The following is a 14,550-nucleotide window of genomic DNA, read 5'->3' on the forward strand; positions in this document are numbered from 1 at the left end:
CCTGAGCCCCCGGCCCCCCCGCCTCGCCTGAGCCCCCGGCCCCCCGCCTCGCCTGAGCCCCCGGCTCCCCCGCCTCGCCTGAGCCCCCGGCCCCCCCGCCTCGCCTGAGCCCCCGGCCCCCCGCCTCGCCTGAGCCCTCGGCCCCCCCGCCTCGCCTGAGCCCCCGGCCCCCCCGCCTCGCCTGAGCCCCCGGCCCCCCCGCCTCGCCTGAGCCCTCGGCCCCCCCGCCTCGCCTGAGCCCCGACTCCCCCGCCTCGCCTGAGCCCCGACTCCCCCGCCTCGCCTGAGCCCCCGACTCCCCCGCCTCGCCTGAGCCCCCGGCCCCCCCGCCTCGCCTGAGCCCCGACTCCCCCGCCTCGCCTGAGCCCCCGGCCCCCCCGCCTCGCCTGAGCCCCCGGCCCCCCCGCCTCGCCTGAGCCCCCGGCCCCCCCGCCTTGGCTGAGCCCCGACTCCCCCGCCTCGCCTGAGCCCCGACTCCCCCGCCTCGCCTGAGCCCTCGGCCCCCCCGCCTCGCCTGAGCCCCCGGCCCCCCGCCTTGCCTGAGCCCCCGGCCCCCCGCCTTGCCTGAGCCCCGGCCCCCCCGCCTCGCCTGAGCCCCGACTCCCCCGCCTTGCCTGAGCCCCGGCCCCCCGCCTTGGCTGAGCCCCGACTCCCCCGCCTCGCCTGAGCCCTCGGCCCCCCCGCCTCGCCTGAGCCCCGACTCCCCCGCCTCGCCTGAGCCCCGACTCCCCCGCCTTGCCTGAGCCCCCGGCCCCCCCGCCTCGCCTGAGCCCCCGGCCCCCCCGCCTTGCCTGAGCCCCCGGCCCCCCGCCTTGCCTGAGCCCCGACTCCCCCGCCTTGGCTGAGCCCCCGACTCCCCCGCCTCGCCTGAGCCCCGACTCCCCCGCCTCGCCTGAGCCCCGGCCCCCCCGCCTCGGCTGAGCCCCCGACTCCCCCGCCTCGCCTGAGCCCCGACTCCCCCGCCTCGCCTGAGCCCCGGCCCCCCCGCCTTGCCTGAGCCCCGACTCCCCCGCCTTGGCTGAGCCCCCGACTCCCCCGCCTCGCCTGAGCCCCGACTCCCCCGCCTCGCCTGAGCCCCGACTCCCCCGCCTCGGCTGAGCCCCCGACTCCCCCGCCTCGCCTGAGCCCCGACTCCCCCGCCTCGCCTGAGCCCCGACTCCCCCGCCTCGCCTGAGCCCCGACTCCCCCGCCTCGGCTGAGCCCCCGACTCCCCCGCCTCGCCTGAGCCCCCGGCCCCCCCGCCTCGCCTGAGCCCCCGGCCCCCCGCCTTGCCTGAGCCCCGAGTCCCCCGCCTCGCCTGAGCCCCGGCCCCCCGCCTTGGCTGAGCCCCGAGTCCCCCGCCTCGCCTGAGCCCCGACTCCCCCGCCTTGCCTGAGCCCCGGTCCCCCCGCCTTGGCTGAGCCCCGAGTCCCCCGCCTCGCCTGAGCCCCGACTCCCCCGCCTTGCCTGAGCCCCCGGTCCCCCCGCCTTGGCTGAGCCCCGAGTCCCCCGCCTCGCCTGAGCCCCGGCCCCCCGCCTTGGCTGAGCCCCCGAGTCCCCCGCCTCGCCTGAGCCCCGACTCCCCCGCCTTGCCTGAGCCCCGACTCCCCCGCCTCGCCTGAGCCCCGGCCCCCCGCCTTGGCTGAGCCCCGAGTCCCCCGCCTCGCCTGAGCCCCGGCCCCCCGCCTTGGCTGAGCCCCGAGTCCCCCGCCTCGCCTGAGCCCCGGCTCCCCCGCCTTGCCTGAGCCCCGACTCCCCCGCCTCGCCTGAGCCCCGACTCCCCCGCCTCGCCTGAGCCCCCGGCCCCCCGCCTCGCCTGAGCCCCGGCTCCCCCGCCTCGCCTGAGCCCCGACTCCCCCGCCTCGCCTGAGCCCCGACTCCCCCGCCTCGCCTGAGCCCCCGGCCCCCCGCCTCGCCTGAGCCCCGACTCCCCCGCCTCGCCTGAGCCCCCGGCCCCCCGCCTCGCCTGAGCCCCGGCTCCCCCGCCTCGCCTGAGCCCCGACTCCCCCGCCTCGCCTGAGCCCCCGGCCCCCCCGCCTCGCCTGAGCCCCGACTCCCCGCCTTGCCTGAGCCCCGACTCCCCCGCCTCGCCTGAGCCCCCGGCTCCCCCGCCTTGCCTGAGCCCCGGCCCCCCGCCTTGCCTGAGCCCCCGGCCCCCCGCCTTGCCTGAGCCCCCGGCCCCCCCGCCTTGCCTCCACTGCCAGCCCTGCCCCCAACCTCCCTGACTTGGGCTGAGCCCTGCTTGACCCATGGAGCTTGCTTAACAATGCTGCACTCCAGCAGTCTCCCTGGGGCAGCCAGCCTTGCCCCCGCCCCAAGGACCTGCCCCTCCCAGCCCCGGACCCCCACCCCAAGGACCAGCCCCTCCCCGCCCCAAGGACCAGCCCCTCCCAGCCCCGGGCTCCCACTCCAAGGACCTGCCCCTCCCCGCCCCAAGGACCAGCCCCTCCCAGCCCCGGACCCCCACCCCAAGGACCTGCCCTTCCCCGCCCCAAGGACCAGACCCTCCCAGCCCCAAGGACCAGCCCCTCCCCACCCCAAGGACCAGCCCCTCCCCGCCCCAAGGACCAGCCCCTCCCAGCCCCGGGCTCCCACTCCAAGGACCTGCCCCTCCCCGCCCCAAGGACCAGCCCCTCCCAGCCCCGGACCCCCACCCCAAGGACCTGCCCTTCCCCGCCCCAAGGACCAGACCCTCCCAGCCCCGGGCCCCCGCCCCAAGGACCTGCCCCCCGCTCCAAGGACCTGCCCCTCCCAGCCCCGGGCCCCCACCCCAAGGACCAGCCCCTCCCCGCCCCGGGCCCCCACCCCAAGGACCTGCCCCTCCCCGCCCCGGGCCCCCACCCCAAGGACCTGCCCCTCCCAGCCCCGGACCCCCACCCCAAGGACCAGCCCCTCCCCGCCCCAAGGACCTGCCCCTCCCCGCCCCAAGGACCTGCCCCTCCCAGCCCCAAGGACCTGCCCCTCCCAGCCCCGGACCCCCACCCCAAGGACCAGCCCCTCCCCGCCCCGGGCCCCCACCCCAAGGATCAGCCCCTCCCCGCCCCAAGGATCAGCCCCTCCCCGCCCCGGCCCCCCGCCCCAAGGACCGGCCCCTCCCCGCCCCGGGCCCCCGCCCCAAGGACCGGCCCCTCCCCGCCCCGGGCCCCCGCCCCAAGGACCTGCCCTTCCCCGCCCCAAGGACCAGCCCCTCCCAGCCCCAGGCCCCCGCCCCAAGGACCAGCCCCTCCCCGCCCCAAGGACCAGCCCCTCCCCGCCCCGGGCCCCCACCCCAAGGACCAGCCCCTCCCCGCCCCAAGGACCAGCCCCTCCCCGCCCCGGGCCCCCACCCCAAGGACCAGCCCCTCCCCGCCCTGGGCCCCCGTCCCAAGGACCTGCCCCTCCCCGCCCCAAGGATCAGCCCCTCCCCACCCCGGGCCCCCGTCCCAAGGACCTGCCCCTCCCCGCCCTGGGCCCCCGTCCCAAGGACCTGCCCCTCCCCGCCCCAAGGATCAGCCCCTCCCCACCCCGGGCCCCCGTCCCAAGGACCTGCCCCTCCCCACCCCGGGCCCCCGTCCCAAGGACCAGCCCCTCCCCGCCCTGGGCCCCCGTCCCAAGGACCTGCCCCTCCCCGCCCCAAGGATCAGCCCCTCCCCGCCCCGGGACCCCACCCCAAGGACCTGCCCCTCCCAGCCCCGGGCCCCCGCCCCAAGGACCAGCCCCTCCCTGCCCCGGGCCCCCGCCTCAAGGACCAGCCCCTCCCAGCCCCGGGCCCCCGCCCCAAGGACCAGCCCCTCCCTGCCCCGGGCCCCCGCCCCAAGGACCAGCCCCTCCCTGCCCCGGGCCCCCGCCTCAAGGACCAGCCCCTCCCAGCCCCGGGCCCCCGCCCCAAGGACCAGCCCCTCCCCGCCCCGGGCCCCCACCCCAAGGATCAGCCCCTCCCCGCCCCAAGGATCAGCCCCTCCCCACCCCGGGCCCCCGCCCCAAGGACCAGCCCCTCCCCACCCCGGGCCCCCGCCCCAAGGACCAGCCCCTCCCAGCCCCGGGCCCCCACCCCAAGGACCAGCCCCTCCCCACCCCGGGCCCCCGCTCCAAGGACCTGCCCCTCCGCGCCCCGGGCCCCTGCCCCAAGGACCAGCCCCTGCTGTGCCCCAGTTGGCCAGGCTGCACATCAGCCCCTCCCAGCCTGGCTCCCAGCGGGCTGGGGCAGGTGGGGCTGTGGGCAGGGCAGGGGGCGGGTTTCTCTCACACACCCCACCCGCCGCCGGGCCCGTTGCCCGAGGCCGCGAGGCTGGGGCTGGCTCCCAGGAGGAAGGGGCCGCCAAGGTGCCTCTCGAGGCCTGTGTGGGTTGCGACCGCCCCGTGTGCCCTGCCCCCAGAGAGCCAGACCGGGAGTGCGCGCTGACCACGCAGAGGCTGAGCGGCCGAGGCAGACGGCACGTCTGCATCTTCCCCAGCCACGCGGTGCGGCTCTTCACCCAGCTCCGCCTCCACCTGCGCGATCCCGCCAGCAACCAGAGCACGTTCTCCCGCCATGTGGCCGTGGATACCGTGGGTGAGTGCCGGGCCATCCCTCGCCCGCGGCCAGTGGGGATGGGAAAGGGCAGGGGGCCGAGAGCAGCCATTCCACAGCGGCGGCCCTAGACGAGCTGCCAGCACCTGGCGCCCTCGGCGACCCTGCAATCGGCGCCCCTCCAAACCCCCATTTAACTTGGCCCCCTCGGCGACCCTGCAATCGGCGCCCCTCCAAACCCCCCATTTAACTTGGCCCCCTCGGCGACCCTGCAATCGGCGCCCCTCCAAACCCCCCATTTAACTTGGCCCCCTCGGCGACCCTGCAATCGGCGCCCCCTCCAAACCCCCATTTAACTTGGCCCCCTCGGTGACCCTGCAATCGGCGCCCCTCCAAACCCCCATTTAACTTGGCCCCCTCGGCGACCCTGCAATCGGCGCCCCTCCAAACCCCCCATTTAACTTGGCGCCCTCGGCGACCCTGCAATCGGCGCCCCTCCAAACCCCCCATTTAACTTGGCGCCCTCGGTGACCCTGCAATCGGCGCCCCTCCAAACCCCCCATTTAACTTGGCCCCCTCGGCGACCCTGCAATCGGCGCCCCTCCAAACCCCCATTTAACTTGGCCCCCTCGGCGACCCTGCAATCGGCGCCCCTCCAAACCCCCATTTAACTTGGCCCCTCGGCGACCCTGCAATCGGCGCCCCTCCAAACCCCCATTTAACTTGGCGCCCTCGGCGACCCTGCAATCGGCGCCCCTCCAAACCCCCCATTTAACTTGGCCCCCTCGACGACCCTGCAATCGGCGCCCCTCCAAACCCCCATTTAACTTGGCCCCCTCGGCGACCCTGCAATCGACGCCCCTCCAAACCCCCCATTTAACTTGGCCCCCTCGGCGACCCTGCAATCGGCGCCCCTCCAAACCCCCCATTTAACTTGGCCCCCTCGGCGACCCTGCAATCGGCGCCCCTCCAAACCCCCATTTAACTTGGCCCCCTCGGCGACCCTGCAATCGGCGCCCCTCCAAACCCCCATTTAACTTGGCCCCTCGGCGACCCTGCAATCGGCGCCCCTCCAAACCCCCATTTAACTTGGCGCCCTCGGCGACCCTGCAATCGGCGCCCCTCCAAACCCCCCATTTAACTTGGCCCCCTCGACGACCCTGCAATCGGCGCCCCTCCAAACCCCCATTTAACTTGGCCCCCTCGGCGACCCTGCAATCGACGCCCCTCCAAACCCCCCATTTAACTTGGCCCCCTCGGCGACCCTGCAATCGGCGCCCCTCCAAACCCCCCATTTAACTTGGCCCCCTCGGCGACCCTGCAATCGGCGCCCCTCCAAACCCCCCATTTAACTTGGCCCCCTCGGCGACCCTGCAATCGGCGCCCCTCCAAACCCCCCATTTAACTTGGCCCCATCGGCGACCCTGCAATCGGCGCCCCTCCAAACCCCCCATTTAACTTGGCCCCCTCGGTGACCCTGCAATCGGCGCCCCCTCCAAACCCCCCATTTAACTTGGCCCCCTCGGCGACCCTGCAATCGGCGCCCCTCCAAACCCCCCATTTAACTTGGCCCCCTCGGCGACCCTGCAATCGGCGCCCCTCCAAACCCCCCATTTAACTTGACCCCCTCGGCGACCCTGCAATCGGCGCCCCTCCAAACCCCCATTTAACTTGGCCCCCTCGGCGACCCTGCAATCGGCGCCCCTCCAAACCCCCCATTTAACTTGGCCCCCTCGGCGACCCTGCAATCGGCGCCCCTCCAAACCCCCATTTAACTTGGCCCCCTCGGCGACCCTGCAATCGGCGCCCCTCCAAACCCCCATTTAACTTGGCCCCCTCGGCGACCCTGCAATCGGCGCCCCTCCAAACCCCCATTTAACTTGGCCCCCTCGGCGACCCTGCAATCGGCGCCCCTCCAAACCCCCCATTTAACTTGACCCCCTCGGCGACCCTGCAATCGGCGCCCCTCCAACCCCCCCATTTAACTTGGCCCCCTCGCCGACCCTGCAATCGGCGCCCCTCCAAACCCCCCATTTAACTTGGCCCCCTCGGCGACCCTGCAATCGACGCCCCTCCAAACCCCCATTTAACTTGGCCCCCTCGGCGACCCTGCAATCGGCGCCCCCTCCAAACCCCCCATTTAACTTGGCCCCCTCAGCGACCCTGCAATCGGCGCCCCCTCCAAACCCCCATTTAACTTGGCCCCCTCGGCGACCCTGCAATCGGCGCCCCTCCAAACCCCCCATTTAACTTGGCCCCCTCGGCGACCCTGCAATCGGCGCCCCTCCAAACCCCCATTTAACTTGGCCCCCTCGGCGACCCTGCAATCGGCGCCCCCTCCAAACCCCCATTTAACTTGACCCCCTCGGCGACCCTGCAATCGGCGCCCCTCCAAACCCCCCATTTAACTTGGCCCCCTCGGCGACCCTGCAATCGGCGCCCCTCCAAACCCCCATTTAACTTGGCCCCCTCGGCGACCCTGCAATCGGCGCCCCTCCAAACCCCCCATTTAACTTGGCCCCCTTGGCGACCCTGCAATCGGCGCCCCTCCAAACCCCCATTTAACTTGGCCCCCTCGGCGACCCTGCAATCGGCGCCCCTCCAAACCCCCATTTAACTTGGCCCCCTCGGCGACCCTGCAATCGGCGCCCCTCCAAACCCCCCATTTAACTTGGCGCCCTCGGTGACCCTGCAATCGGCGCCCCTCCAAACCCCCATTTAACTTGGCGCCCTCGGTGACCCTGCAATCGGCGCCCCTCCAAACCCCCATTTAACTTGGCCCCCTCGGTGACCCTGCAATCGGCGCCCCTCCAAACCCCCCATTTAACTTGGCGCCCTCGGCGACCCTGCAATCGGCGCCCCTCCAAACCCCCATTTAACTTGGCCCCCTCGGCGACCCTGCAATCGGCGCCCCTCCAAACCCCCCATTTAACTTGGCCCCCTCGCCAACCCTGCAATCGGCGCCCCTCCAAACCCCCCATTTAACTTGGCCCCCTCGGCGACCCTGCAATCGGCGCCCCTCCAAACCCCCATTTAACTTGGCCCCCTCGGCGACCCTGCAATCGGCGCCCCTCCAAACCCCCATTTAACTTGGCCCCCTCGGCGACCCTGCAATCGGCGCCCCTCCAAACCCCCATTTAACTTGGCCCCCTCGGCGACCCTGCAATCGGCGCCCCCTCCAAACCCCCCATTTAACTTGGCCCCCTCGGCGACCCTGCAATCGGCGCCCCTCCAAACCCCCCATTTAACTTGGCCCCCTCGGCGACCCTGCAATCGGCGCCCCCTCCAAACCCCCCATTTAACTTGGCCCCCTCGGCGACCCTGCAATCGGCGCCCCTCCAAACCCCCCATTTAACTTGGCCCCCTCGGCGACCCTGCAATCGGCGCCCCTCCAAACCCCCATTTAACTTGGCCCCCTCGGCGACCCTGCAATCGGCGCCCCTCCAAACCCCCCATTTAACTTGGCCCCCTTGGCGACCCTGCAATCGGCGCCCCTCCAAACCCCCCATTTAACTTGGCGCCCTCGGCGACCCTGCAATCGGCGCCCCTCCAAACCCCCCATTTAACTTGGCGCCCTCGGCGACCCTGCAATCGGCGCCCCTCCAAACCCCCCATTTAACTTGGCCCCCTCGGCGACCCTGCAATCGGCGCCCCTCCAAACACCCCATTTAACTTGGCCCCCTCGGCGACCCTGCAATCGGCGCCCCTCCAAACCCCCATTTAACTTGGCGCCCTCGCCGACCCTGCAATCGGCGCCCCTCCAAACCCCCCATTTAACTTGGCCCCCTCGGCGACCCTGCAATCGGCGCCCCTCCAAACCCCCCATTTAACTTGGCCCCCTCGGCGACCCTGCAATCGGCGCCCCTCCAAACCCCCCATTTAACTTGGCGCCCTCGGCGACCCTGCAATCGGCGCCCCTCCAAACCCCCATTTAACTTGGCGCCCTCGGCGACCCTGCAATCGACGCCCCCTCCAAACCCCCATTTAACTTGGCGCCCTCGCCGACCCTGCAATCGGCGCCCCTCCAAACCCCCCATTTAACTTGGCCCCCTCGGCGACCCTGCAATCGGCGCCCCTCCAAACCCCCATTTAACTTGGCCCCCTCGGCGACCCTGCAATCGGCGCCCCTCCAAACCCCCATTTAACTTGGCCCCCTCGGCGACCCTGCAATCGGCGCCCCTCCAAACCCCCCATTTAACTTGGCGCCCTCGGTGACCCTGCAATCGGCGCCCCTCCAAACCCCCATTTAACTTGGCCCCCTCGGCGACCCTGCAATCGGCGCCCCTCCAAACCCCCATTTAACTTGGCCCCCTCGGCGACCCTGCAATCGGCGCCCCTCCAAACCCCCCATTTAACTTGGCCCCCTCGCCGACCCTGCAATCGGCGCCCCTCCAAACCCCCCATTTAACTTGGCCCCCTCGGCGACCCTGCAATCGGCGCCCCTCCAAACCCCCATTTAACTTGGCCCCCTCGGCGACCCTGCAATCGGCGCCCCTCCAAACCCCCATTTAACTTGGCCCCCTCGGCGACCCTGCAATCGGCGCCCCTCCAAACACCCCATTTAACTTGGCCCCCTCGGCGACCCTGCAATCGGCGCCCCCTTCAAACCCCCCATTTAACTTGGCCCCCACGGCGACCCTGCAATCGGCGCCCCTCCAAACCCCCATTTAACTTGGCCCCCTCGGCGACCCTGCAATCGGCGCCCCCTCCAAACCCCCATTTAACTTGGCCCCCTCGGCGACCCTGCAATCGGCGCCCCTCCAAACCCCCATTTAACTTGGCCCCCTCGGCGACCCTGCAATCGGCGCCCCTCCAAACCCCCCATTTAACTTGGCCCCCTCGGCGACCCTGCAATCGGCGCCCCTCCAAACCCCCCATTTAACTTGGCCCCCTCGGCGACCCTGCAATCGGCGCCCCTCCAAACCCCCATTTAACTTGGCCCCCTCGGCGACCCTGCAATCGACGCCCCCTCCAAACCCCCCATTTAACTTGGCGCCCTCGGCGACCCTGCAATCGGCGCCCCTCCAAACCCCCATTTAACTTGGCCCCATCGGCGACCCTGCAATCGGCGCCCCCTCCAAACCCCCCATTTAACTTGGCCCCCTCGGCGACCCTGCAATCGGCGCCCCTCCAAACCCCCATTTAACTTGGCCCCCTCGGCGACCCTGCAATCGGCGCCCCTCCAAACCCCCATTTAACTTGGCCCCCTCGGCGACCCTGCAATCGGCGCCCCCTCCAAACCCCCATTTAACTTGGCCCCCTCGGCGACCCTGCAATCGGCGCCCCTCCAAACCCCCCATTTAACTTGGCCCCCTCGGCGACCCTGTAATCGGCGCCCCCTCCAAACCCCCATTTAACTTGGCCCCCTCGGCGACCCTGCAATCGGCGCCCCTCCAAACCCCCATTTAACTTGGCCCCCTCGGCGACCCTGTAATCGGCGCCCCCTCCAAACCCCCATTTAACTTGGCCCCCTCGGCGACCCTGCAATCGGCGCCCCTCCAAACCCCCATTTAACTTGGCCCCATCGGCGACCCTGCAATCGGCGCCCCTCCAAACCCCCCATTTAACTTGGCCCCCTCGGCGACCCTGCAATCGGCGCCCCTCCAAACCCCCATTTAACTTGGCCCCCTCGGCGACCCTGCAATCGGCGCCCCCTCCAAACCCCCCATTTAACTTGGCCCCCTTGGCGACCCTGCAATCGGCGCCCCCTCCAAACCCCCATTTAACTTGGCCCCCTCGGCGACCCTGCAATCGGCGCCCCTCCAAACCCCCATTTAACTTGGCCCCCTCGGCGACCCTGCAATCGGCGCCCCTCCAAACCCCCCATTTAACTTGGCCCCCTCGGCGACCCTGCAATCGGCGCCCCTCCAAACCCCCCATTTAACTTGGCCCCCTCGGCGACCCTGCAATCGGCGCCCCTCCAAACCCCCATTTAACTTGGCCCCCTCGGCGACCCTGCAATCGGCGCCCCTCCAAACCCCCATTTAACTTGGCCCCCTCGGCGACCCTGCAATCGGCGCCCCTCCAAACCCCCCATTTAACTTGGCGCCCTCGGCGACCCTGCAATCGGCGCCCCCTCCAAACCCCCCATTTAACTTGGCCCCCTCGGCGTCCCTGCAATCGGCGCCCCTCCAAACCCCCCATTTAACTTGGCCCCCTCGGCGACCCTGCAATCGGCGCCCCTCCAAACCCCCATTTAACTTGGCCCCCTCGGCGACCCTGCAATCGGCGCCCCCTCCAAACCCCCCATTTAACTTGGGCCCCTCGGCGACCCTGCAATCGGCGCCCCCTCCAAACCCCCCATTTAACTTGGCCCCCTCGGCGACCCTGCAATCGGCGCCCCCTCCAAACCCCCCATTTAACTTGGGCCCCTCGGCGACCCTGCAATCGGCGCCCCCTCCAAACCCCCATTTAACTTGGCGCCCTCGGCGACCCTGCAATCGGCGCCCCTCCAAACCCCCATTTAACTTGGCGCCCTCGGCGACCCTGAAATCGGCGCCCCTCCAAACCCCCATTTAACTTGGCCCCCTCGGCGACCCTTCAATCGGCGCCCCTCCAAACCCCCCATTTAACTTGGCCCCCTCGGCGACCCTGCAATCGGCGCCCCTCCAAACCCCCCATTTAACTTGGCGCCCTCGGCGACCCTGCAATCGGCGCCCCCTCCAAACCCCCCATTTAACTTGGCCCCCTCGCCAACCCTGCAATCGGCGCCCCTCCAAACCCCCCATTTAACTTGGCCCCCTCGGCGACCCTGCAATCGGCGCCCCTCCAAACCCCCCATTTAACTTGGCCCCCTCGGCGACCCTGCAATCGGCGCCCCTCCAAACCCCCATTTAACTTGGCCCCCTCGGCGACCCTGCAATCGGCGCCCCTCCAAACCCCCCATTTAACTTGGCCCCCTCGGCGACCCTGCAATCGGCGCCCCTCCAAACCCCCCATTTAACTTGGCCCCCTCGGCGACCCTGCAATCGGCGCCCCCTCCAAACCCCCATTTAACTTGGCCCCCTCGGCGACCCTGCAATCGGCGCCCCCACCAAACCCCCATTTAACTTGGCCCCATCGGCGACCCTGCAATCGACGCCCCTCCAAACCCCCATTTAACTTGGCCCCCTCGGCGACCCTGCAATCGGCGCCCCTCCAAACCCCCATTTAACTTGGCGCCCTCGGCGACCCTGCAATCGGCGCCCCTCCAAACCCCCATTTAACTTGGCCCCCTCGGCGACCCTGCAATCGGCGCCCCTCCAAACCCCCATTTAACTTGGCCCCCTCGGCGACCCTGCAATCGGCGCCCCCTCCAAACCCCCCATTTAACTTGGCCCCCTCGGCGACCCTGCAATCGGCGCCCCTCCAAACCCCCCATTTAACTTGGCCCCCTCGGCGACCCTGCAATCGGCGCCCCTCCAAACCCCCCATTTAACTTGGCCCCCTCGGCGACCCTGCAATCGGCGCCCCTCCAAACCCCCCATTTAACTTGGCCCCCTCGGCGACCCTGCAATCGGCGCCCCTCCAAACCCCCCATTTAACTTGGCCCCCTCGGCGACCCTGCAATCGGCGCCCCTCCAAACCCCCCATTTAACTTGGCCCCCTCGGCGACCCTGCAATCGGCGCCCCCTCCAAACCCCCCATTTAACTTGACCCCCTCGGCGACCCTGCAATCGGCGCCCCTCCAAACCCCCCATTTAACTTGGCCCCCTCGGCGACCCTGCAATCGGCGCCCCTCCAAACCCCCCATTTAACTTGGCCCCCTCGGCGACCCTGCAATCGGCGCCCCTCCAAACCCCCATTTAACTTGGCGCCCTCGGCGACCCTGCAATCGGCGCCCCCTGCAAACCCCCATTTAACTTGGCCCCCTCGGCGACCCTGCAATCGGCGCCCCTCCAAACCCCCCATTTAACTTGGCCCCCTCAGCGACCCTGCAATCGGCGCCCCTCCAAACCCCCATTTAACTTGGCCCCCTCGGCGACCCTGCAATCGGCGCCCCTCCAAACCCCCCATTTAACTTGGCGCCCTCGGCGACCCTGCAATCGGCGCCCCCTCCAAACCCCCATTTAACTTGGCGCCCTCGGCGACCCTGCAATCGGCGCCCCTCCAAACCCCCCATTTAACTTGGCCCCCTCGGCGACCCTGCAATCGGCGCCCCTCCAAACCCCCCATTTAACTTGGCCCCCGCGGCAACCCTGCAATCGGCGCCCCCTCCAAACCCCCATTTAACTTGGCCCGCTCGGCGACCCTGCAATCGGCGCCCCTCCAAACCCCCATTTAACTTGGCCCCCTCGGCGACCCTGCAATCGGCGCCCCTCCAAACCCCCCATTTAACTTGGCCCCCTCGGCGACCCTGCAATCGGCGCCCCCTCCAAACCCCCCATTTAACTTGGCCCCCTCGGCGACCCTGCAATCGGCGCCCCCTCCAAACCCCCCATTTAACTTGGCCCCCTCGGCGACCCTGCAATCGGCGCCCCTCCAAACCCCCATTTAACTTGGCCCCCTCGGCGACCCTGCAATCGGCGCCCCTCCAAACCCCCATTTAACTTGGCCCCCTCGGCGACCCTGCAATCGGCGCCCCTCCAAACCCCCCATTTAACTTGGCCCCCTCGGCGACCCTGCAATCGGCGCCCCCTCCAAACCCCCCATTTAACTTGACCCCCTCGGCGACCCTGCAATCGGCGCCCCTCCAAACCCCCCATTTAACTTGGCCCCCTCGGCGACCCTGCAATCGGCGCCCCTCCAAACCCCCATTTAACTTGGCCCCCTCGGCGACCCTGCAATCGGCGCCCCTCCAAACCCCCCATTTAACTTGGCCCCCTCGGCGACCCTGCAATCGGCGCCCCTCCAAACCCCCATTTAACTTGGCCCCCTCGGCGACCCTGCAATCGGCGCCCCCTCCAAACCCCCCATTTAACTTGGCCCCCTCGGCGACCCTGCAATCGGCGCCCCTCCAAACCCCCATTTAACTTGGCGCCCTCGGCGACCCTGCAATCGGCGCCCCCTGCAAATCCCCATTTAACTTGGCCCCCTCGGCGACCCTGCAATCGGCGCCCCTCCAAACCCCCATTTAACTTGGCCCCCTCGGCGACCCTGCAATCGGCGCCCCTCCAAACCCCCATTTAACTTGGCCCCCTCGGCGACCCTGCAATCGGCGCCCCTCCAAACCCCCCATTTAACTTGGCCCCCGCGGCGACCCTGCAATCGGCGCCCCTCCAAACCCCCCATTTAACTTGGCCCCCTCGGCGACCCTGCAATCGGCGCCCCCTCCAAACCCCCCATTTAACTTGGCCCCCTCGGCGACCCTGCAATCGGAGCCCCTCCAAACCCCCATTTAACTTGGCGCCCTCGGCGACCCTGCAATCGGCGCCCCTCCAAACCCCCCATTTAACTTGGCCCCCTCGGCGACCCTGCAATCGGCGCCCCCTCCAAACCCCCCATTTAACTTGGCCCCCTCGGCGACCCTGCAATCGGCGCCCCCTCCAAACCCCCATTTAACTTGGCCCCCTCGGCGACCCTGCAATCGGCGCCCCTCCAAACCCCCATTTAACTTGGCCCCCTCGGCGACCCTGCAATCGGCGCCCCCTCCAAACCCCCATTTAACTTGGCGCCCTCGGCGACCCTGCAATCGGCGCCCCTCCAAACCCCCATTTAACTTGGCCCCCTCGGCGACCCTGCAATCGGCGCCCCTCCAAACCCCCATTTAACTTGGCCCCTCGGTGACCCTGCAATCGGCGCCCCTCCAAACCCCCCATTTAACTTGGCCCCCTCGGCGACCCTGCAATCGGCGCCCCTCCAAACCCCCCATTTAACTTGGCCCCCTCGGCGACCCTGCAATCGGCGCCCCTCCAAACCCCCATTTAACTTGGCCCCCTCGGCGACCCTGCAATCGGCGCCCCCTTCAAACCCCCATTTAACTTGGCCCCCTCGGCGACCCTGCAATCGGCGCCCCTCCAAACCCCCCATTTAACTTGGCCCCCTCGGCGACTCTGCAATCGGCGCCCCTCCAAACCCCCCATTTAACTTGGCCCCCTCGGCGACCCTGCAATCGGCGCCCCTCCAAACCCCCATTTAACTTGGCCCCCTCGGCGACCCTGCAA

The 14,550-nt window shown here is 70.0% G+C and overlaps 1 protein-coding gene across 4 annotated transcripts in view; it reads left to right on the forward strand.

The window, feature by feature from the left end:
* The window catches only part of MPL (MPL proto-oncogene, thrombopoietin receptor), a 67,261-nt gene that overhangs the window by 18,482 nt on the left and 34,229 nt on the right, over positions 1-14,550 (forward strand). For 3 of the 4 annotated variants that reach the window (XM_075914582.2, XM_075914580.2, XM_075914579.2), the window contains exon 3: positions 4,335-4,510. The exons of the other annotated variant lie outside the window; for it this stretch is intronic. In XM_075914582.2, coding sequence (XP_075770697.1) covers positions 4,335-4,510 — 176 coding nt within the window. The remainder of the gene's footprint in view (positions 1-4,334; positions 4,511-14,550) is intronic. 4 annotated transcript variants of the gene reach the window in all.

Source organism: Pelodiscus sinensis, chromosome 9 (genome assembly GCF_052426305.1).
Source record: "Pelodiscus sinensis isolate ZL-2025 chromosome 9, ASM5242630v1, whole genome shotgun sequence".
NCBI classification, from domain to species: domain Eukaryota; kingdom Metazoa; phylum Chordata; order Testudines; family Trionychidae; genus Pelodiscus; species Pelodiscus sinensis.